Raw genomic sequence first — 22,397 nt, 5'->3', positions numbered from 1 at the left:
TATGATTTTATAAAAAATTTAATTTTCAAAAAAACTTTAATACTATATTAATAACAATTATTTATATCAAACACTTACTTTTTATAGGATAATTTGATCACAATATGAATGAATCACAATGTATTTTTTTAATAATAATTTATAATTAATATTTAAAAAATGTATAATATATTATTATATTTTATTCTCTGGTGACTACATTTACAATTGTTTGAATAATTTTTTTCCCATTTTGATGATTCAAAAGATTTAAAAGAGGCTCCTTCATTTTTTGTTCCAATAATTCGACTAATTCCATTCTCATTCTTTGTAAAAGTTGTGCCACCTAAGTAAAATCAATATTTATAATTAATATTTTATGTCTAAATTTTATAAAACTAATAATAAAATTTAGTTTAATTTTTATAAAGCTTTATAAATAATATTCTTACCCTATGAGATTCAACACTAAATAAAATCCAATCATCTTCTAATGATACAATAAATATTCCATTATGTAATTCTATTTTTAATTCATAATCAGAAAATAAAATTAATGGTAAAATTGGTACCATTGATACTTCTTTAATAAATATTTTACTTGTTTTAACTTTTTCCTGAAATACTAAATATGGACTAGGAAAATAGCCAACATGAAAGTTGACAGAGGATGGATGGATACTGACAAAACCATCATTTTTAGTTTGGAATCTTAATTCCTCGGGTTTCGGTTGTATTGGAACTGCTCCAGCAGATTGAATTTGAAAAGATTTTTCTGGTGTAAAAACTTTTACCACATTAGGATATAAAGCTGCACAGAGTAAACCTTGGAGAAGTTTATAATTGTCATTATTGATATTAAGTTCAAATCCAGTAATTTCTACAATCTTATCAACATTTGGTTGTCGTTTGGGCAAATTAATAGGAACAAATCCAATTGAAACCAATAATTCTAATAATTGATATTTTATATCTGCCAAAGTACATAGTGTACGCATAGATAGATAGTTTTCATTTGCAAAAGCTTGACCTGCATTACTGTTGCGTGTATATGCTTCTAACCATTTCTGTCAAAAGAAATAATAATGATAATTATAAAATTATATATTATATAATATATATATTTATATATATATATAAATATTATAATATTTATATTTACATGTTTACCTTATATGCTTTGAGAATAGTTAATTGATCAGAATTAGCAGTAAAAAATTCTTTTTTTGCATCAATTTCGTGTCTTTTTTCGAAAGGAATAGTAAACGGATTTTTATGAGATAAACAAGCTGCAATGGTGAGTGCAGAATCAAGACAGCAAAAGATTGCTCCAAACAATATTAATTTTCCAATTCGTACATTTACAGGCAGTGTTGCAAGATGATGGCCTAATGGTGTTAATGTACATTCGGAATTAAATGCTCCAACATCTTGTAAACGTTTAATTGCACTATTAATATTTTCTTCTGTTGGTGGTTCTAGCATTTTACCTAATTAAATATTATAATATAAATGCCATAAAATTAATTAAAAATATAAAATTAAATAAATTATTATTACTTAAAATTTTATGTAAATCAATCTTTTTTCCTATATGTAAAAGTTGTATACGTAATAACAATGGTTCTAAAGGAATTCGTAATATTTCAGGTACTGGTTGTGCTGTGAAATGATATTTAAATCTGAAAAATATAAAAAATTAAATAAATATTAATAAATATTTTATTAATACAAAAATTATTTATTAATTAAATTATTAAAAATATAATTATATACTTGTATGAAGTATATAAATGAATACATATTCCAGACATTACACGTCCAGCACGACCTTTTCTTTGTAATGCATTTGCACGTGATACCCAACATGTTTCTAAACTTTCCATGTTTTGATTTGAATTAAATCTAGTTTCTTTCATTTTGCCACTATCAATTACAAAAACACAATCATCAATAGTGATGGAAGTTTCAGCTAAATTTGTGCTTAATACAATTTTTCTGACGTTTTTACTTTTCTTAAAAACTAAGTTTTGTTCTTCATTCGATAAAGATGAATGTAATGGTACAATAATAAATTTTCCAGTCTTTGGTGAGAGAAATTTATTGTCATTCAATCGATCTTTTAGTGCAATAATTTCAGCAAATCCAGGTAAAAATATCTGTAAATGCAATATCAATTTTATTTATTTTGAAAAAAGAACAACTATTATTATTTACTATTATTATTACTAAATTTACTTACTAAAATGGAGCCTGTTTTAGGATAATTGTGTTCACCAAAAGTAATCCATTCTAATATTGTCTCTATAAGTTCAAAATTAATTTTATCATAATCTACAACATATAAATTTTTATGAGTTTGCTTATTATAAGCCTGATATCTACTGACAAGTTGCGTTAGTGATAAATTTTCATCTTCAATAGATTCCTTAGGTATAGGAGCAGAAAGACCTTCAATCTCTGCAGTTTCTAAATCAATTTGTAATTGCATCCAACCACCTTTAATTTTTCGTGTAAATCTCGAATTTTCTTCAAGAACATAATTTGTTCTCTCAAATATATCTTCTAAAAAAATTCGTTCTACAGGAAATGTTTTTCCTGGAATGCATAAAACAGGAGCTCCTTTAAAATATGAGGAAAATACCTCACTTTTAAGTGTTGCACTCATAAGTATTATTTTCAAATTTGATCTTTTATGCAATAACTCTTTTAAGAGCATCAATAAGAAGTCACTAAAAAAAATTAAAATAATTATATTAAAATAAACAAATTTATATGGTAAAAAGTAAGTAACTTACCTTTCTGCACTTCTTTCATGAACTTCATCTACAATAATATGTGTAACATCTGTTAATTCTGGATTCATAGAAAATCTTTGCAATAAAATCCCAGTTGTACAAAATGTTAATCTAGTTCTATTAGAAATTTTACTTTCTAATCGTATTTGATATCCTACTATATCACCTATACATTCATTTCTTTCTGTTGCAACTCTTTCTGCTACTCCTACTGCACTTATTCTTCGAGGTTGTGTACATATTATATTAACATGTTCTTTAGACTTAGATCTATTACAAATCCAATCATCTAATAAAAATTGTGGTACCTAAAAAATATTTTCAATTAATATTACTTTATTAAATTACTTTATTATTTTATATATACTTTATTATTTTACTTTATTATAAGTTCAAATTTATTATTTTCATTTAATTGAATACAAAATTAATTACTTGTGTACTTTTGCCACATCCTGTTTCACCTGAAATTATAGTAACTTGATTTTTATGTATTAATTCTAAAATTTCATCCATTTTTGTCCATGCAGGCAGCGTTTCTCTAATTTCTTTCATTTTTTTATATCTAGAATTTGTTTGTTTCTCTTTGAAATTTTTTTCAATTAGATTATCTTCTTTTAATATTTCTTCCCAACTAACATTATTTCTATTTTTTCTATGAATAGATCCTAATTCATAATGTGTAGCTATATTTGTTTCATCTTCAGTTTCTGATTGTTTTTGAAATAATAATTCATTTTGATCTATAAATTGTTTTTTATTTTCTTCTAAATATTCTTTTATATCATATTCATTTTCCAAAAGAGATATTATTGAAAAAATAGAAGGTGTTCCATCTGCAGATATTAGTAATGCTTCATCATACAATCTTCTTCCTATTCTTAAACAATTTATACTTGGAAATGTACCATCATTTTTATAAAAATAAAAATAAGGTGGTTCATAAGGATATTTACAACCTAAAGAAATATTTAAAATAATTAAATATAGTAAAAGATATATATATATAATAATATAATATAGTGTAATATATACATATTTTACCTTCAGGAAATCTTATTTCTAAAGTAAAATATGGATCTTCTCTTTCAGGCATTTTTATTATTTGTGGTTGTTGGTGTAAAAATCTACATTTATTTCCGAATCTACATTTTTTATGAATAAATAATCTGCAAATTTCTCTTTCCTTTTCTTTCTTTTGTTTTTGTTTAATTCTTTCAATCTCTTCTTCTATTTCATCATTTCTTACTAAATAATCCAATTTAACTTGTACAATCCAAATTTGATTTTTTATTTTTTCAGTAAACATGTTCCCATAAATAGATTCAAGTGCTTCTCTTTCTTCATTTCTTTTTTCTAATAATTCTATTGTCTTAATATCATCAGGTATCTTATTTCTTGTTATATTTTCCAATTCATAATATTTATAAAATAATAGTTCCAAAGCTTTTCCTACATCACCTTCTGTATGTATTAATGCTTCCATGCAATGTGAATGATGAAAACTAAAAAAAATATAAATACTTATTTATAAATATTTATTATTAAAATTTAACTAACTCACCCATAACTTTTAAGTTTAGATGTTGCAAATTGTCTACTAATTTGTTCTTCACTTTTAGGTTTATTATTTTTAGAAGAATAGTCAACTATTCCTTTGATAATTAAATTTCCCCTTTCCATCCAATATTGTTTGCCTAAATTGGATCTTTTATTTTCAAATTCTGATGCATCAGAAAGTTTAAAACTCTATCAAAAAACTATATTAATTTCTAATAATAATACATTTTACAAAAAATATTTATGTATAAAATAATAATAGATTAATAAAAATATTTATAAATACGTACAGAACCATAAATATGTTTTAAAGTATTATATAATTGTTGTTCAGATTCTTCTGATATTCTTAAGGTTTGTAATTCTACTTTAAGTTTGCTTGAAATATGTGGATTATTATTTTTATTTTTATTTTTTGCTGAGATATTCCTATAAGATATATTTTTTCAATTTAAAAAATAATTTTAAAAATAAAAATATTTTTTATTGATCTTTTTAATGATCAAATTGTTTTTTATGTATAAAAAAATATACTTTTTAACGATATATCCTGAATCTATTATATTATTTTATTATAATATACAAAAAGTTAAATTGTTTACTTACGTATTATTTCTTTTTACTTGTTTTTCTTCTAATATAACGTCGTTCATTAATTCAATGTCCGTATGATTCATTTTTAAATTTATAAATAATTTTGTTTATAGAAATTAATTCTATAAATATTTTTAATTATATATTTTAATACTTAAGAAAAATTAAGGTTAAGAAATGGATGTATTAATGACAAATTAAAATGTATATATGGATGAATTTGTATACATGCATGTATTGCCAACAATTTCATTACCAACAATGCATTGTGTAATTTTATTTCATCTTATTTTATTTTATTACTTATATAAGATATAAAAATTAAATTATTTAAAATTTAGAATACATTTTAAAAATAATTTTAATTATTTTAAAATGTTATTATAATGTTTTATAAATATATTTTATTTTTTTTGTAACATCAAATATCATTATATATGAAAAAATAAATTTATTTATTATATATATTATTTAAATGATTCATAATTTATTTTCAATTTGATAAATAATTGCTTTGTTATAACCACACAATAATAAAAAATTTCCTTGAGGATGCCATCGTGCATCTACTATTGTAATATTTCGTGGACTTGATATACAATTTGCATTATGTGGTGTCCATTCAAATATATGTACACATTCACAAAATATCAAAAGATGAGCGCGTGCAGGATTCCATTTTGCAGCTAATTAAAAAGTTTTAATGTTTCAATATTTTATTTAATTTATTATTTTATAGAAAAATATATTATCAAAATACTTACCTACAATAGCATTTTCAAGAAGCAAGTAATCAAGATAATCATCGATAATATTCCATATCCACAATGTTGTAGGATAAAGTTGATGTTTTATTGCTAAATATTGTCCGCATGAACTAAATTCTAAAATATCAAATTTAGCTATTGATAATCTTTCGATATTATTTTTTCTTCCAATTTTTATATTTATTGGTCGCTCTGATTTTTCTTCCACTAGAAATATCGATTTTTTTTAATATCAGTTATATTTATATAAATTTCTTTTAAATTACTTACAAATATATTTATTATAAGAATTTCTTTTATTCGAAAAATTTAATTGAATTATACGTTCTTCATATACTTTGTTCAAATAATTTTCTTTTATTATCGGTTCAAGGTATAAATGTAAAAGTGGTTTCCATGTCACATGATTTAATAATACAATCTAAAAAATATATATATTTTTACGAACATATTGCTAAAAAAGATTAGCAATAACAATGAAAATGCAATTTAGTAAAAAAGTTTAATATACTAAAATATATGAAATTACCATTTCATTAAATCCAGTTACAGCTAATAGCTGTCCACTGGGCATCCATGTTACATTCTCGATTCCTTTTAAATTTTGAAAATGAGCAGGATAGAATACAGCAATATCTCTTTCGAATATAGTTGAATAAATAATTAATTTTGTTTCATCGCTAAAGGATGACCATATACACAATAATTCGCTATTGGGAGACCAACATATACCATCAATACTATTTAAACGTCCACATATTAATTTCTAAAATTTAACAATATTAAATATTATTATAAACTTTTTATATAATTCCATTATGAAAATATAACTAATTCTTTCTTAATATTAAATTTTAATAGCATTGTAATACTATAATATAAAAAACATAAGATATTTTTATAATAAATTACTTAATATTCATTGAAAGAATATTTTAAGTTTGCTTTATGTTTTTTTAAAGAAGAATTATTTTGTTATTTTGTTATATATATATGATCAAAAAAAATTTTAGGATTAAAAGAAAATTTTCAAATTTTTAAATTTCCCGCGTATTCCTTTTCTATCATATACACTAATCTTATAATAAAGACCGCATGTATAGCGTAGTTACATGGAGGTTAAATTAAACATTTGATTATTAAAGTTTATTACCAATTATTTAAAAATAAAATATGACAACTTATATATCATGTGCTTGCAATCGAGTTCCACATTCGGTTGATTGGGGAAAAAATGGACTTATTTGTTTCGCAGCATGTCACGCAGTTGCAATTTATGATCCATATATTTCAAAAATTGGAAAAATAACAAATACACTTCATCAACACAAAGATCGAGTTAATACTGTTCGATGGATTAAACGAAGAAACTCGAAAATCGAATCAGAATTATTATCAAGTTCAGTAGATGGTACAGTCATTGTTTGGAGTAAAAAAAATAATTTCTTTTATTGTAGCTGTATCATAGAAGTTAAAAATATTGTTACATTTAGTAACTGTATATATATTCATGATCAAGATTTTCTAAGTGAAGAAACATTTTCTAAATTATTAATATGTACTGGATCTGTTGAAGGAGATTTAAAAATATGGTTTAGAGATACTCACAATAATATAAAATGTCTACAGACACTTACATTTAATAGGAAGTTACCAATAGAAGCTTGTTTTTCTTTTCTACCAAATACAGATTTACCTCTTTTAGCTATTGCAATAGAAAATTCAACAATTGAATTATATGTAACCAATTGTAATACTACAGAAAAATTACATTTTGTAAAAGTTCAAGCTTTGATAGGACACGAAGATTGGGTACGATGTATGGACTTTAATTACAATATAAGTGATAGTATCTTGCTTGCAAGTGGATCTCAAGATGCCATGATACGACTTTGGAAAATTTCTACAAGTAATACAGAAGAATCAAATAATGAATTACATCAAAAGAAACAAATATTCATTGTCAATGACTCAAAGTATCATATTACTTTGGAATCTATTCTTTATGGACATGAGGGCTGGGTTTATGGTGTACATTGGTATCCATTACAATTGAATAATAAGAATAGAATTTTAAGATTATTATCTTGTTCCATAGATAAATCTATGATTATATGGGAACCAGATGAAATAACTGGTATTTGGTCTGAAAAAGTAAGAGTAGGTGAAGTTGGTGGTAATTCAATGGGTTTTTATGGTTGTAAATTTAATGGTAATGGATTAAATATATTAGCACATGGTTATCAAGGATCATTTCATATTTGGGAATATTCAAATATTATAAAAAATTGGATTCCAAAATCTGTACCAAGTGGACACTTTGCTGAAGTAGTTGATCTTTGTTGGGACTCAAATGGAAGGTTTGTATTCAAAATTATTGCATATATATATATATATATATATATATATATATATATATATATATATATATATTATATCATATATTAAGTAAAAATATTGTTATATTATAGGTTTCTCATCACTGCAAGTATGGATCAAACAACAAGAATTCATGCACCTTGGAAAAGTGAAATAGAATTTTGGCATGAAATTGGACGTCCACAAATTCATGGATATAATATGTCTTGTTTAACTATGCTAACTCCTTACATATTTGCTTCAGGAGCAGAAGAAAAAGTTGTACGTATATTTGTAGCACCAGCAATATTTAAAAATTATTTAATAAAACTTGCCAATGTTGATGATTTTAAAAATATGATGGCTGATAGTGCATCAGTACCTGCTCTTGGATTAACAAATAAAGCAACATTTAATAATAATATTACAACTGAAAATAGTATAGTTAATGACTTCAAAAGTGAGGATTATATTCCTCCAACAGAAGAAGAATTAATACAAAATACATTATGGCCAGAATTACAAAAACTTTATGGTCATGGATATGAAATATTTTCTATAGCTGCCAGACATGATGGGATATTATTAGCAACTGCATGTAAATCATCATCACCAGAACATTCTGCAATATTATTATGGAATACAAATACATGGATTCAAGTTCAGAAACTTATATCTCATCAATTAACTGTGACACAAATGGAATTTTCTCCTAATGACAAATATCTATTATCTGTTTCTAGAGATAGAAGGTGGTCATTGTTTGAATTTAAAGATGATATATATATCTTAATTGCAGCTAGTTTGAAGAAAGATAATCTTCATACTCGTATAATATGGTGTTGTTCATGGATGCATGATTCATCTTTCTTTGCAACTGGTTCTAGAGATGGAAAAATTGGAATTTGGAATGTAAAGTTTTCAGATGATAAAATTATTCCAATTACTAGTTTGGATGTAAAAAATTCAGTTACAGCACTTGCATTTTCATTACAAAATATTGAAGATTTTCATATCTTAGCTATAGGATTTGAAACTGGATATATAGAAATACAAAAATTGAAAATTATTGCTAATAATTTTAAATGGGAAAAATATATAGTATATGACTCTTCTCAAGCACATCATTTAACTGTTAAAAGACTTAAATTTCGACCTCAAAAAAAATATTCAAATACTTTACAATTAGCAAGTTGTGGATCTGATCATATTGTTAAAATACATGATATAAATGTTTTTAAATAAACAAATTTGTAAAATATTTTTTATTTTTTTATAATAAAATTTTATATTTTAATTAATATTAATAATAAAATTTAAAGATGTGCAGATATAAATTACAAATTTAATCAAAAATTCAGAAGAAATTGAGCATAACTTCAATATTTTTATATTGCTTGATTCTAAAAATTTTGAAAATATTAAAAAACAAATTTTAATTTTTTCTAACTCCAAAAGTTCAATCTAGGAATGCTTCTATAGTTTTTATTGAAGTTTTTAAATACATATTTAAATTGAACTTACCTTATTTAATTTCCATGTATCAGTTTTATAAATTTCTATATTATCTTTACTTTCAATTGAAACTACTACAGCTAATTTATTACCATTTGGACTAAAATATAATTTATGAAAAAAAGATTTCACATTTTGTATATGAATTACACTTTGATTTTCCAGAGACCAAATTGATATTTGAATCTGAACATTGTAATAATTTTAATATATTAAAATTTAATGCATTAAAATTTATAATATAAAATAAATTTACTACTTACATTGAAATCTGATAATGTCAATATGTATTTACTATCAGGAGACCAATTAACACTTTCTAAACCAGCACTGCCTTCAATTAATTTATATTTCCATTCAGGATAACGAATGGAATATACTTGAATAATAGCTTTTTTTATGTTTGCACATAAAATATATTCACTATTTCTAGACCATTCTAAATACTATGATAGAATGAAAAACAAATTTTGATATTATAAAATACTTTAGTTTTTTTTTTTAGAATTATTGTTTCATACTAAGAAATAATTATAAAAATTTAATAAAAATTATTTATTATTTATCTAATAATATATACTAACCTCAATTATATCTGGAAATACAAATGAATGAATGGTATCAAATTTTTTATTACTCTTTATAGTTAAATTTGATTGATATGCAGTTGCAAAAAGTGTTCCATCTTTAGAAAAATCACACAATTGATTATTTATTCGTATTATATCATTTTCTACTTCTAATGACATTGTATTATTGTTAATACAAAAAATATATTACTGTAAATTCAAAAAATGTATTATTGTATATATATATGTATACCGGAAAAATTCTCTATCTTCTAAATAGAAAAATAATAATTGATCATAGTTGTCGGTTGAGCGCGATACGTTATTATTCCTTATAAGGATTTAATTTTTTATTGTAAATTTATATAGGAAATATATACATGATCAAGCATATGCCGAAATCGAATATCGCATTATATTATGTGTTTTTACTTAATGTAGCAGTGACAGTGGAGATAACATGACGTTATATATTCTTTTTTTTGTACTGTTCGTATTTAGCTAAAATTCATTTTCACGCGATAATAAATTGCGGCTCATAACTAAATATTACACTTTACAATGTATTATACAATACTAAATATTATAACTTTCTTTTCGTGAAAAATGCATGTTGTATTGTTATGAATATAGTTATGTACTGTATTGATGATAATAAGAATCATGTGAAAAGTTTTTTAAAGTTTACTGATTAATATTATAGTATAATCCAAATTTATAAATTGTGTAAGATATATTAATCAATATAATTAAGTAATAAATATATTTACATGATACAAAAATATTGCGCCGCATTATTACAACATAGCGCTTAAAGTCCTTATTAATCTATTTTATTCGATCTATTTTATCTTATACATTTTATTCGATCTATTCTATTTTATCTATTCTCCTTTGCCATTCTTTCTATTTTATCAAGTTTTTTATACGATTATTTTTTTTTATTTCTGATAATTCTACTTACTCAATTTTGCCAACATAACTAAATGCAGTAAAATGTATAAAAAAATAATTATTAAAAAAGATTTAAAAAATATTTAATAATTTTTAATTTTATTTTTTTTATTATTTTATTAAAAATATCTTTTATATATATAAATGAATATAAATCTTTATTTAATTGTGAACATAGCTTATGAATCAAATTTTATTATGTTGGTTGTAATGAATTTGAAAAGTAACAACATCCGTAACAGTTGAAACGTAGAACATTTTATTGTAAATATTATTATATCTTATGTCTGGATAAAATTGATAATTTAATAAGTTTCTAATTTTAAATTAAAATTTAAAAATTAAATAATATTAAAAAGCTTGTAAATTATTAATTAATTAAAATGATTAAAGATTTTATTATTCCTATAAATAAAGATGAACTTTTACAAACTCGGAATGGACAATATTTTGTTGAAAAAATTGTTTCAATACGAGTATTACCACAAGCTCTTGATGGTATGTTTTAAAATTAATTTAAAATTTTATGTATTTTTATATTTATTATAATAATATTAATTTTGTTTATAGAAGCCAAATCAGCACTTCAAATGAATGGAATCAATTTTATATTAGATCATTTTGATACATTTTTCTCTTTAATTGTTCATGGAAATAAAATTGAATTACCAATTATTATGCGTGGCTTCAGTAGAATTCATAAAGGTAAAAAATATTTATATATATATTTAGCATTATTGTTATTTAATTTGTTATTTAATTTCTTTATAATTAACAAAATATTTATTTTGATTATTATTTTATAAAGCTATTGAAATATTAGTAAATGATTTGGAAAATATATTTGAAAATGGAAAAGAATTGGAAGAAGAAGATAGATTAAGATATTTAAATATAAATAAAATGCTTACATATTTATTCTCTTGGCTTCTTTGCCATATAGATGATGAAATTTCTAAAGATGTAAATGATAAATATACAAGCAAGGTTTGTTTAATTAAAATAATGATATTAATTTATTTTTTAATATTTTTATATTAATTACTATTTTATATAGCGTAAGAAATCAACAAAATCAGATATAGAAGAAGAATGGGAAAATGATAGAGAAAAAGCATTAGAATATATTTATAGATTATTACAATTACCATTACAAAAACTTTGGCAACCTCCTATTGTAGAAGATTCATTTATAATGTATGTTTGACATAAAGATATTAATTTCAATCTTAAAAATTCTTTTAATTTTCAAGATACATAAAATAAATATGTCTTTATTTTATATTTTATATATTATATATATTTTAGATTATTTACCAAAGTGTGCTATAAAGTTTTAGAACAATGTAAAGATTCAAAATGTAAACATATACGAGAAACAATTTTTGAGGTAAATTTTTATAAATTTCAATATATTATTTTTGAATTAATTTTCAAATTGTTTTGATTTTAATCTATTTATAAAAGATTTTAGGTACTTCAGTTAAAAAATATAATCATGGTATAAGTTGTGTAATAAGAATTATTCAGGTATGTAAGTTTCTTTTAATGAATAATTTTATTTAATATAAAAAAATCTATTGAATACATAAATTTTAGTTAGTGAAATTACATGATATACTAGCATCTCATATAGCTACTGGAATTATATATATGATTAAAAATTGTGGTTGTAATGGTTTAATAAAAGAAATAATGAAAGAGATTGATCAAAGTGAATTATCTGAACCTGATAGTCGTAATATATCAATATTTTTAGAAACTATTGCTGCTTCTGAACCAAATCTTATAATTCCTATTCTTGATGATGTGATGGATTATTTGGGTAGCGAGGTAACTTTATATTAGTAATTATATATACAAATATATGTAATGTATATATAGAAATATATAGAATATAAAAATCTTTATATTTTCATTATATAATTGTGTGTTACTATTTTTAGCATTATACCATGAGAAATTGTACTATTAGTATTATATGTGAAGTTATACAAAAAGCATTGACTGGAGATGATCTTACACAAGAACAAAAAGTTCAACGTGATGAATGCCTTAATAGTTTGGAAGATCATATTCTTGATAATAATGCTTATGTTAGATCAAAAGTTTTGCAAGTTTGGCAACGTTTATGTTGTGAAGGAGCTATTCCATTAGCAAGGCAAGGAAGACTTTTAGCTGCTACTGCATTACGTTTAGAAGATAAAAGTGCAAGTGTACGAAAACAAGCATTACAATTAATACGTGCTTTACTACAGAGCAATCCATTTGCTGCTACAGTGAGTAAAAGAAATTATATTTGTTTATATTATTTTTTATATCAAATTTATAATTATATAATATATTATATAGTTATATAATTATATAGTTTATATTTATATAAATTATTTTATATATATTAAATATATTTACAGTTAAATAAAATAGAAATATCTAAATCACTAGAAAAAGAAGAAATAAAACTTAGAAAGTTACAAACTGAAAGTGTTAGTAAAAGTGTTCGTGGTGATAATGAGAGATTAGAATTATGGAATACTTTACTCCCAAAAATAAGAAAAGTATTAAAAGAAGTTATTAATAATGAAAAAAATAAGGATATAGAATATGGTATTGTATATATTTGTATAAAATTTATATTTTAATACAAAAATATACATGATTATTGATTTTTGTTTTATATTTAGATGAAGATGAAGATGAAGAAGAAGACATAAATACAGATACAGCATTTGAATATATAAGACAATTAATGTTAAAAGAAAAAATCTTTAAAGCAGTAACATATTTATGGAAAGTTTGTATAAAACTGAAACAAAAACCAGATATAGAAAATCTTTCTTCTGAAGCAAAAGAGGAATGTTTGTTCTTATTTTTATTAAAAACATTTATGGAATCTGAAAATAATTTAAATAATATAAAAGAAAATACGGAAAAAAAACAATCAATAGAGGAAAACAAAGAAAAAGAAGAAATAATAGCAATAAAACGAGTTATAAATTATTTGAAAGTATGTTTCTATATATTTTATATTCATTTTAATAATTATTTAGTTAAAAATTATATTATTATATTATATTACAGCATTGTTTGGAATTTGCAACTGAATTAGAAATTGCTATACCTATGACAGAAAAGTTACTTTTTTCTACCACAGCAACTGATGCTATTGAGTCATGTACTTTACTTGGAATCGCTTCTAAATTTGGCATAGTTGGATCTGCAGTTGCTATTCGGGATGCTTTGTTTCAAGTATTTCATCGCGATCAATCAGTTCGTAATAATATCGCGGTGGTATATAAAGATCTTTATTTAAATAAAAATGAGAATCAAAAATCAAAACGACAAAAAGCTCTTACATGTATGAGATCCTTAATTGATTTATTAAAAAAACTTCAGCCAGGTCAAAGTCAAGCTTTAACTCAGCTTATTTTAATATGGTATAATAATAATGATATAGATAATGAATTATTACAGGTATGAAATGTATTATAACTTTAATTTTTTTTTTTATAATATTAATTTAAATTTAATTTAAAATAGCTTTTAATGCTTTTATATTATAAACATATTTATATATTACATATTATAAATATATTTAAATTTATTTAATAGGTTTTATGGGAAACTTTTTCAATGAAATCACCAGACACAGATTCATTAGATAGTAGATCTGCTTTAATGTTATTAACAATGATAGCTCAAACTCAAAGTTGTATTATAAGTGATAATTTAGAAGTATTAATAAAAGTAGGATTTGGATCTAGAGCAAAGACTGATCTTTTATTAGCCAGAGATACATGTAGAGCATTGCTAACCATAAAACATAAAAATGATGATATTGAAAAATCATCTATTAGGTATATTAGATAGAAAAATATATATATATATATATATATATATATATATATATATATATATATATATATATAATATAACATTACAACTTATAATACTTTATTTAGCATAATACATATAATATATATATAAATAATATATCAAATATATTATTAGGTATCCCAATGATCATGAAATGTTTAAAAAAATTCTTTCCTTACTAATAGAAAATTTTATAAATATAGAAGAAGATGGATATATTTCATTTGCAACTGATGCAATTAATGCTATTTATCATGTAAGTAATAATTTTATTTATTTGAATTGAATAAGTATTTGAATAAGAATTGTCCTCAAAACAATATTTTAATTTTTTTATTTTATTTTATTTTAGTTAGCAAATCAGCCTGATCATTTAATGAAACAAGTGCTATTACAAGTGTGTATTCGAGGACATTTTAATAATGATTCAACTCAAAATACTGTTTCACTTTTTTTACTTTCTAAATTATTATATTTGATTGGGCATATTGCAATCAAAGAAATGGTTCATTTAGATATGTCAGTTTATAAAGAATTAAAACGAAGAGATATTGTACGAAATTTAAAAAAAGAAAAAAAATCAGATAAAAATGAAAAAGATATAAATACAGTTCGGAGATCAAAAATAGAAGTTTCTACTCCAAATAGTGCAAGACAAATAATTCTCAATAAAGAAGTAATGATGTATTTAAAGTTTATTTATATATATTTATTATATATTATTTATTACAATTTTATTATTTTTTATACTAGACAAGCTTAATTATGGAAGATAATGGAGAGGAAGCTGTAGAAGGAGCAACAATGGATTCAAATGCAGAATTTATAAATGAAATTCTTGAAAATCATGTTGTAACTGGAGATGGACTCTTAGTAAATTTTGTGTATGTTCATGATTTTAACATTTAATGTAAACATTTAAATTATTTGTAATGTGAATGTATTTTTAATATGATATTTTATAAGTAAAGCATCAACATATCAAGCGCAATAAGGATTAATAAATTTATATTATATTTTTTATTATATTTATATTTATATAATTATATATTTAAATTTTATACTTTTATGAATAATTATCCAATTTCTTACAGTCCATTAGTATTAGATGTATGTCAATATCATGATAAATATAATAATGAAGATATACAAGCTGCTGGAGCACTTGCTCTTAGTAAAATGATGACAGTGAGTTCTAGTTTTTGTGAAAAATCTTTACAACTTTTAATTACAATATTAGAACGTTCACCATATCCTGGTATTCGGGCAAATGTTCTTATTGGAATAAGTGATCTTACAACAAGATTTCCAAATCAGATTGAACCATGGATGAAACATGTTTATGGCAGGTACTTAAAAATATAAGTAATTAATTTTATTATTTTAATCAATCAATTATAATTAATAATAATTTATAGGCTTCGTGATGAAGATACAAATGTAAGACGTACATGTGTTCGAATTTTATCAAGTCTTATAATGAGAGAAATGGTGCGCGTGAGAGGTCAAATATCAGAATTAGCTCTTTGTATAGTTGACAAAGATTTTCAAATTCGACAAGATGCAAAACAGTTTTTTAAAGCACTTTCACAAAAAGGCAATGCATTGTATAATATAATGCCTGATATTTTATCTCGATTAACTGATCCTGATTTAGATATAAATGAATCAGATTTTCAAGAAATTTTGAAGTAAGTATTTTTTAAAGTAAAATTAAAATATAAATAATAAAAATATATAAATATATAAAAATATGATAATTAAATGCAATTTAAAATATTTCCAGGCATATTTTGAATTTATTACAAAAAGAAAAACAAGTTGATTCCATTATTGATAAAATTTGTGCTAGATTTAAATTGGCTACTACAGAAAGACAATGGCGTGATTTTGCATATTGTCTTTCACTTATGCAATTTAGTGCAAAAAGTAAATAAGAATACATATTTACTTGTATATATATGCAATATATATAAGATCATATTAAATGCAATTTTTTTGAAATTAATATAATTTTTTATTTAGGTATACGTCATCTTATCGAAAGTTTACCTTTACTGAAGGATAAAATTCACCACAAGCAAGTTTTAAAAGCATTACAGTCTGTTATCGAACAAACAAAGAAAAAACCAAATACAAAAACAATATGTACAGAATTAGAAGAAAAAATAGAAGAACTTCTTAAAGGAACAGAAAATTCAAAAGAAGATAATGTTATGATAATGCCACCACCAGCAGTACCAAAATCAAGAAAACGTAATAAACGTGCAAGTAATAGTGAAGAAGAGGATGATAATATTGACAGTGATTCTGATTTAACATCTGTAACGAAAAGTAGGTTTTTTTCACACAAAAATTTATTATTATATTATTAATTTTTATAATTGTTTTAGCAAAAGGTTCTAAAAAAAGAAAATCATGGGGATGCAAATCAAGTTCTAGTTCGGATTCAGATAATGATTTAGCAATAAAAACTCCTAGGAAGCAACGTATATATTATTTTTTTAAATAAATAATTCTTTTATTATATTTTATTATTTTGTTAATTAGATATTATTTTTATTATTATATCTAATTATTATTTCTTTTTATATTAGTTAAAGAAAATGCACCTGCACAGACCATAACAAGATCAAGCCGAAAAAAGCGTGTTAATTCAATTGCAGCTACACCATCATCATTACCAAAAAGAAATAAACAAGTAACACCTATGCGTATTCCGGAAAGATCTTCAGCACGTTTATCCCAATCACGAATAAGGAATTAAAATTTTTGTATATATTTAACATACAATTTTGTATTTTTTGATACTAGATTAAAAAACAGAATATGAAGTAAGTGAAAAAATATTTATAATTATTAATTAAATATTTTAATAATAAAATATATTTTATAATTTCGTTTGCTTTATAGCATTAAATAATGAATAATTAAATAATCATGAATTCTTTTTCATAAAAATCTTAAAGTATATTACTGTCATTTCAATCTCTTTTTTTTAAATATTAATTTAATACAAAAATATAATAACTGGTATATAAAATTTAAAATATTATCATAGAAATATTTATTTTAATGAAAATAATGAACACTTGATATAACATTTAAGTAATGAATGATAATATTATGTATCACATATATATTGCAACAAAAGAATTAAACATAAAGTAATGTACATATATCAAATCACTATATGTAGATAACTCCAAAAATTTTATACATTTGTGGCTATTAGTAGTAAATAAAACACTATTTTATTATGCATTTGTGTACAATAAATATACTATGTAATATTGTACGTTGTGAGAAAGACTAGTGTAAAAATCTTATATATTAAGTTTCGCATGTATCGCATTAATATTAGGAAGAGATTTGCATTTAGCTATCGTTATACCAAATCACGACTAATACTACGTTTAAACGTCATAGAACGTACTTCTGTTCCAGGTTTTCCCGATTTACAAAGATTATTAGAATTAAGGTTTGGAGTAGGACTTTGTGAAAGTGATGCTCTTTCGTCGTTAGTATTAGATTTTTCTCGTTCTAATCTTTGTTTACTAAATTTCCCCATTCCAGGACGATAAATCTCCATAGCAGGTCGATCCTATTATTTTATAATAAAAAATATTTTTATAAATAGATATTTATAAATATTTTTATAATAAACATTAAATATCAATACTTTTAATATTTCAGTTAAAATAATTATATACCTTATTTCTAATCCGACGTTCTAATCGTGGATCCTTTTTATCTTTTTCTTTATCTTCATTTTCAGTCTTCTGTAAATTATTTTGATCTCCTCCATCCAAAGATTTATGCCTTCTTAAACAATTTCCATCTCCTGTACCACCTTCTCCTCCACTTTCAAGTGAACTGCGTCTCTTTGTGAGTTTTGAATCTTTTTTTTCTTCAGATTCATCATCTTCATTAGTTTCTTTATTAATATCTTCATTAGATTTTGATTTTTCAATATCTTTGTTACTTTCAATAGTAGATAATATAGTATCTATAAATAATATATTTATATACATTTTAAAATAAATAAGATATTTATATAAAAATTATATTTACTTGTAATATTATAAAAATTATACCTGATTTTTTCTGTTCTTTGATCTCATAATCTTGTACAGAATCTTCTATTAAAACTTTTTTTTCATTAGTTTCTTGTTTTTCTTTTTCTTTACTGTTTTTAATATCTTCTTTATCATCTATAGATTCTTCATTTTCCTTAATATTTTCATACGAATCAACTTGAAATTCCTTTTTTTGAAATTCTTCGTCCTCGCATCTTAATTTTACATTATTTTCTGTGTCAACATTAAATTCTACATTCTGTTTTTTGGTTTCTGCAAGTCTTTTTTTTTCTTGCCTCATTTTTTCATAACTTTTACCTCGTTTTTCCTCTATTTTTCGTTCCCTAGAATCTTTAATATCTTCTTTGAAATCATATTTTCTATCATCTTTTCCATCAAATCTTCTATCATCTTTTATACCATCTCTTTCATCACGTCTTCCATATATCTTCTTATCCTCGTGCCGTCTTTGATGCTTTATATCTTTATCTTTATTTCTATCTTCAATTCTTTCTCTGTATCCTTTTGTAATTGATTTAGAATCTCGATCACGTGATATCTTATCACGTAATTTATCATCCTTTTTAATACGATTTTTTATATCTTTAGGCGAAAATTTATCCTTTTCTTCCCTATTTTCTTTATTATCTTTACACATTTCTTTATCAAGATCTTGATTTTTCAATACCTATAACAAAATTAAAATATTTATTTTAAGTAAAACATTTTTATTTTAATATTAACAGATTTTAATAGAATTTAACATCATAATTTAAAGAATAAATTATAATAAAGCAACACAGAATTTTCACTTTTTTTTCTAAAAACAGTTTCTTTTACAAAATTTAATGTATACAAATTAAACGGTAATAAATTAATTACATCTTAATAAATGTATATAAATTTGGGATACAATATTAAATGGAAACAGTGTATAGCATTGAACTAAATCGCATAAGTGATGAATAAATCTTTAATCCTTATGACCTTTTAACATGCAGTAAATAAATACATAACATGAATTTCCCTGCTAATCATTTGCAGTTCCTATTTCATGAAGTTTTACGATATCCTGGCAATCCTGTTTCACAAGATTTAAAAGGATAAAGTTTATGATAATCAAACATAGCACTGCAACTTCTTGACTTTGATACTTCCATTGGTATTTGCATTTTCCAAGTTTTATGTAAATTAGTAAATTGAGATTTTGATAAAACAGAAAAATAATTTTTATTATTAATATAAGATGTGCATTTAGTGCATTTAGTGTTGTTATAAATATAATTATTTTTAATGTTACTCCAATGATTGTAATTATTTTTTCTGCAATTAGCATCTTTTTCTTTATAATTTTTTTCATAAATATAAAATAATTTTCGTTGTTTATTAGTGTAATGCCAGCGTTCATTAACATAAGGCACACTTCTAACGCAATTTATATATACTTCAGTATTCTCATTTCTGTAAAACTGTTGAACATTTAAGGAATTTTTGTTAGCTTGGATCATGTTTGCAGTACCACTACCAGAAATGTCTTCTTTACATTCATGAGATACATTTAGATTTTCAGTAGGATGATCAAAAAATATATCTTCCGACTTGACAGTTGAGGAAGTAGAAAGGAAGGAATACTTGGTCTGATTATCTTCAATATTACATGCAGACTGTAGGGCGAAAAGGTTAGTATCAGCAAATACAGTAGAGAATATAATACTTAAAATGTAATATATATTGCGCGTGCGCTAAAAACAATTTTGATTACATATATTTGCTTAATAAATTTTTTGTTCTATACTGTATTTGTCATATTTGAATTAGTTTACTTTCAATTAATCAAAAATGATAACTAAACACATTATAAGATGTAATGTCACCTTAGATATGATAGGATCTTCCTTTGTTCGCCTCCGTTCTAGGTCTCTTCGTCGTCTCTCTTCACGTTTTTCATCTCTGAGACGTTGCTTTTCTTGTTTACGTTGTTTTACATATTCCAAAAGAGGAGTGGTTGTAATTTTTTTTGGTGTATCTATAACAGTAGAATAATATATATAAATTCATTTCAGATAAACATTGCATATATAATAATTTGATATAATATATTCAATTATTAAAAAATTACTTACTATCAGGTGGTTGATATGAGTATTCTGTTTTTGGTTGTGATATATTAGATTCAGCTTCTTGATTTTTACGAGTTTCTAAGAAGCTTATATAATAAGGATCTGATTCAATTGTACCACATTTTAAATCTTTCTTTTTTCCTGTTCTTTTTTTTGGTAATCTTTGAAAAGGTGCAAATTCTACTACAGCTGGATATTCTGTACCTTTGGAGTCGATAAATACATAATTATCAAATTTTTCTCTGAACATAAAAATATCCTGTTGTTCAACAAAGTTAATATAAGCACGGGCAAAAGCATATTGTCCCATAGACATATCAGCTTTCACAAAATAAAGATAATCATTTTCTGGCAATGGAGAAACCTGTTCTAGAAATTGTTCTTGAGTCATAGTTGGAGGTAATCTCCGTATTACTACCTATAAATATATATTTTAATTATTTTATTATTGATTAAAATTGAATTAATATATATTTAGACATTTTTATAATGAATAAAAATTTATAAATTTATATTATAATAAATAAAAATTTATACAAATTATCACTATTATATATATTATATTATATGATTAGGCATTTTGTTATTTTTATTCAAAAAATAAGACAAAAAAATATCATATGACATATAATTATGACATTTTCATTTTCAATAATAAAGTCATATTTATTATTATATAAAACATAATTTGCTATTTTTTATTTTATAGATATCTTTATTTAATATATATCAAATAAAGATATTTTTATCATATCTTTTTATAAAATTATGTTATAAATATTTCAAAAATCGAAAATTAAACTTCGATTTTTGTTTTATGAAGCACATTATATTGTGTGTGGTTAAAAAATATTTTGTATAATTGATAAAAGACTTTTAAATATTTAGCATCATTTTAGAAAAATATACCTTTGTCATAGGTCGGCATTTTTCTTTTTTACTATCTTTAACTTTTCCAACATCTGGAGAACTAGTTTGTGCCTCATTTTGTGCGGCAGTCTCAGACTGTTGTGTTTCTTCAGTCATTGTCATCTACATTTATTTAATTTCTTAATAAATCAAGTTTATTTTGTGTCAATTCGACACACACACTCTAATCAAAAATAATATTTAAAGCATGTAATTTTTCTTCGAGTCATCAAAATAAACGTTTCCGTTTACAAAGTTTTCGCGGCCATCTTGTTTCACTAAATCGTAAGAAAGCTATTGGATAGAGAAAAATAAACTT

The 22,397-nt window shown here is 23.1% G+C and overlaps 5 protein-coding genes across 9 annotated transcripts; 2 read left to right on the top strand and 3 right to left on the bottom strand.

Moving 5' to 3' along the window:
• LOC100870270 (putative ATP-dependent RNA helicase DHX57) lies at positions 1-5,158 on the bottom strand. Of its 2 annotated transcripts, XM_012486661.3 has the most exons (12): positions 4,944-5,158; positions 4,628-4,766; positions 4,342-4,526; positions 3,822-4,282; positions 3,213-3,736; positions 2,778-3,085; positions 2,222-2,711; positions 1,756-2,138; positions 1,540-1,661; positions 1,150-1,469; positions 432-1,046; positions 1-325 (listed from the first exon to the last, which is right to left on the bottom strand). In XM_012486661.3, exons 1-12 carry the CDS (start codon positions 5,012-5,014, stop codon positions 182-184), a joined length of 3,762 nt encoding a protein of 1,253 aa, XP_012342115.3. In that variant the 5' UTR covers positions 5,015-5,158; the 3' UTR covers positions 1-181. The 2 variants fall into 2 exon arrangements, with proteins under 2 accessions (XP_012342115.3, XP_086766746.1); XM_086910620.1 differs by lacking the exon at positions 4,944-5,158 and having other exon boundaries at positions 4,342-4,537; positions 4,628-4,689.
• Positions 5,159-5,202: 44 nt separating this feature from the next.
• On the bottom strand, positions 5,203-11,133 carry LOC100870146 (WD repeat-containing protein WRAP73). 4 transcript variants are annotated; one of them, XM_003693734.4, is made up of 8 exons: positions 10,911-11,133; positions 10,156-10,350; positions 9,835-10,017; positions 9,581-9,757; positions 6,228-6,464; positions 5,969-6,119; positions 5,696-5,905; positions 5,203-5,617 (listed from the first exon to the last, which is right to left on the bottom strand). In XM_003693734.4, exons 2-8 carry the CDS (start codon positions 10,318-10,320, stop codon positions 5,412-5,414), a joined length of 1,329 nt encoding a protein of 442 aa, XP_003693782.3. In that variant the 5' UTR covers positions 10,321-10,350; positions 10,911-11,133; the 3' UTR covers positions 5,203-5,411. The 4 variants fall into 4 exon arrangements, with proteins under 4 accessions (XP_003693782.3, XP_086766751.1, XP_086766750.1 ...); XM_086910625.1 differs by having other exon boundaries at positions 5,700-5,905; positions 10,911-11,127; XM_086910624.1 differs by having other exon boundaries at positions 10,156-10,256; positions 10,911-11,118.
• Positions 6,753-10,922, top strand: Elp2 (elongator complex protein 2). The gene is made up of 2 exons (XM_003693743.4): positions 6,753-8,058; positions 8,170-10,922. Exons 1-2 carry the CDS (start codon positions 6,872-6,874, stop codon positions 9,299-9,301), a joined length of 2,319 nt encoding a protein of 772 aa, XP_003693791.2. The 5' UTR covers positions 6,753-6,871; the 3' UTR covers positions 9,302-10,922.
• A 239-nt stretch (positions 11,134-11,372) lies between the features above and the next one.
• On the top strand, positions 11,373-18,651 carry Cap-D2 (CAP-D2 condensin subunit). Its single transcript, XM_086910619.1, has 21 exons — positions 11,373-11,592; positions 11,665-11,799; positions 11,903-12,081; positions 12,152-12,291; positions 12,403-12,484; positions 12,562-12,624; positions 12,694-12,927; positions 13,041-13,373; positions 13,509-13,701; positions 13,779-14,101; positions 14,176-14,568; positions 14,707-14,951; positions 15,106-15,226; positions 15,323-15,646; positions 15,724-15,854; positions 16,065-16,319; positions 16,389-16,661; positions 16,757-16,899; positions 16,996-17,304; positions 17,364-17,459; positions 17,568-18,651. The coding sequence occupies exons 1-21, from the start codon at positions 11,478-11,480 to the stop codon at positions 17,735-17,737; spliced, it is 4,257 nt and encodes a 1,418-aa protein (XP_086766745.1). The 5' UTR covers positions 11,373-11,477; the 3' UTR covers positions 17,738-18,651.
• Upf3 (UPF3 regulator of nonsense mediated mRNA decay) lies at positions 18,021-22,372 on the bottom strand. Its single transcript, XM_012486677.3, has 6 exons — positions 22,079-22,372; positions 21,173-21,587; positions 20,924-21,075; positions 19,068-19,737; positions 18,684-18,979; positions 18,021-18,574 (listed from the first exon to the last, which is right to left on the bottom strand). Exons 1-6 carry the CDS (start codon positions 22,199-22,201, stop codon positions 18,359-18,361), a joined length of 1,872 nt encoding a protein of 623 aa, XP_012342131.1. The 5' UTR covers positions 22,202-22,372; the 3' UTR covers positions 18,021-18,358.
• Positions 22,373-22,397: the final 25 nt, after the last annotated feature.

This window comes from Apis florea, unplaced genomic scaffold (assembly GCF_048593485.1).
Source record: "Apis florea isolate Af1SG1 unplaced genomic scaffold, ASM4859348v1 contig_3195_pilon, whole genome shotgun sequence".
Taxonomy (NCBI): Eukaryota; Metazoa; Arthropoda; class Insecta; order Hymenoptera; family Apidae; genus Apis; species Apis florea.
Note: the sequence above shows the minus strand (reverse complement) of the source record. Positions and strands in the feature narration are given on the sequence as shown.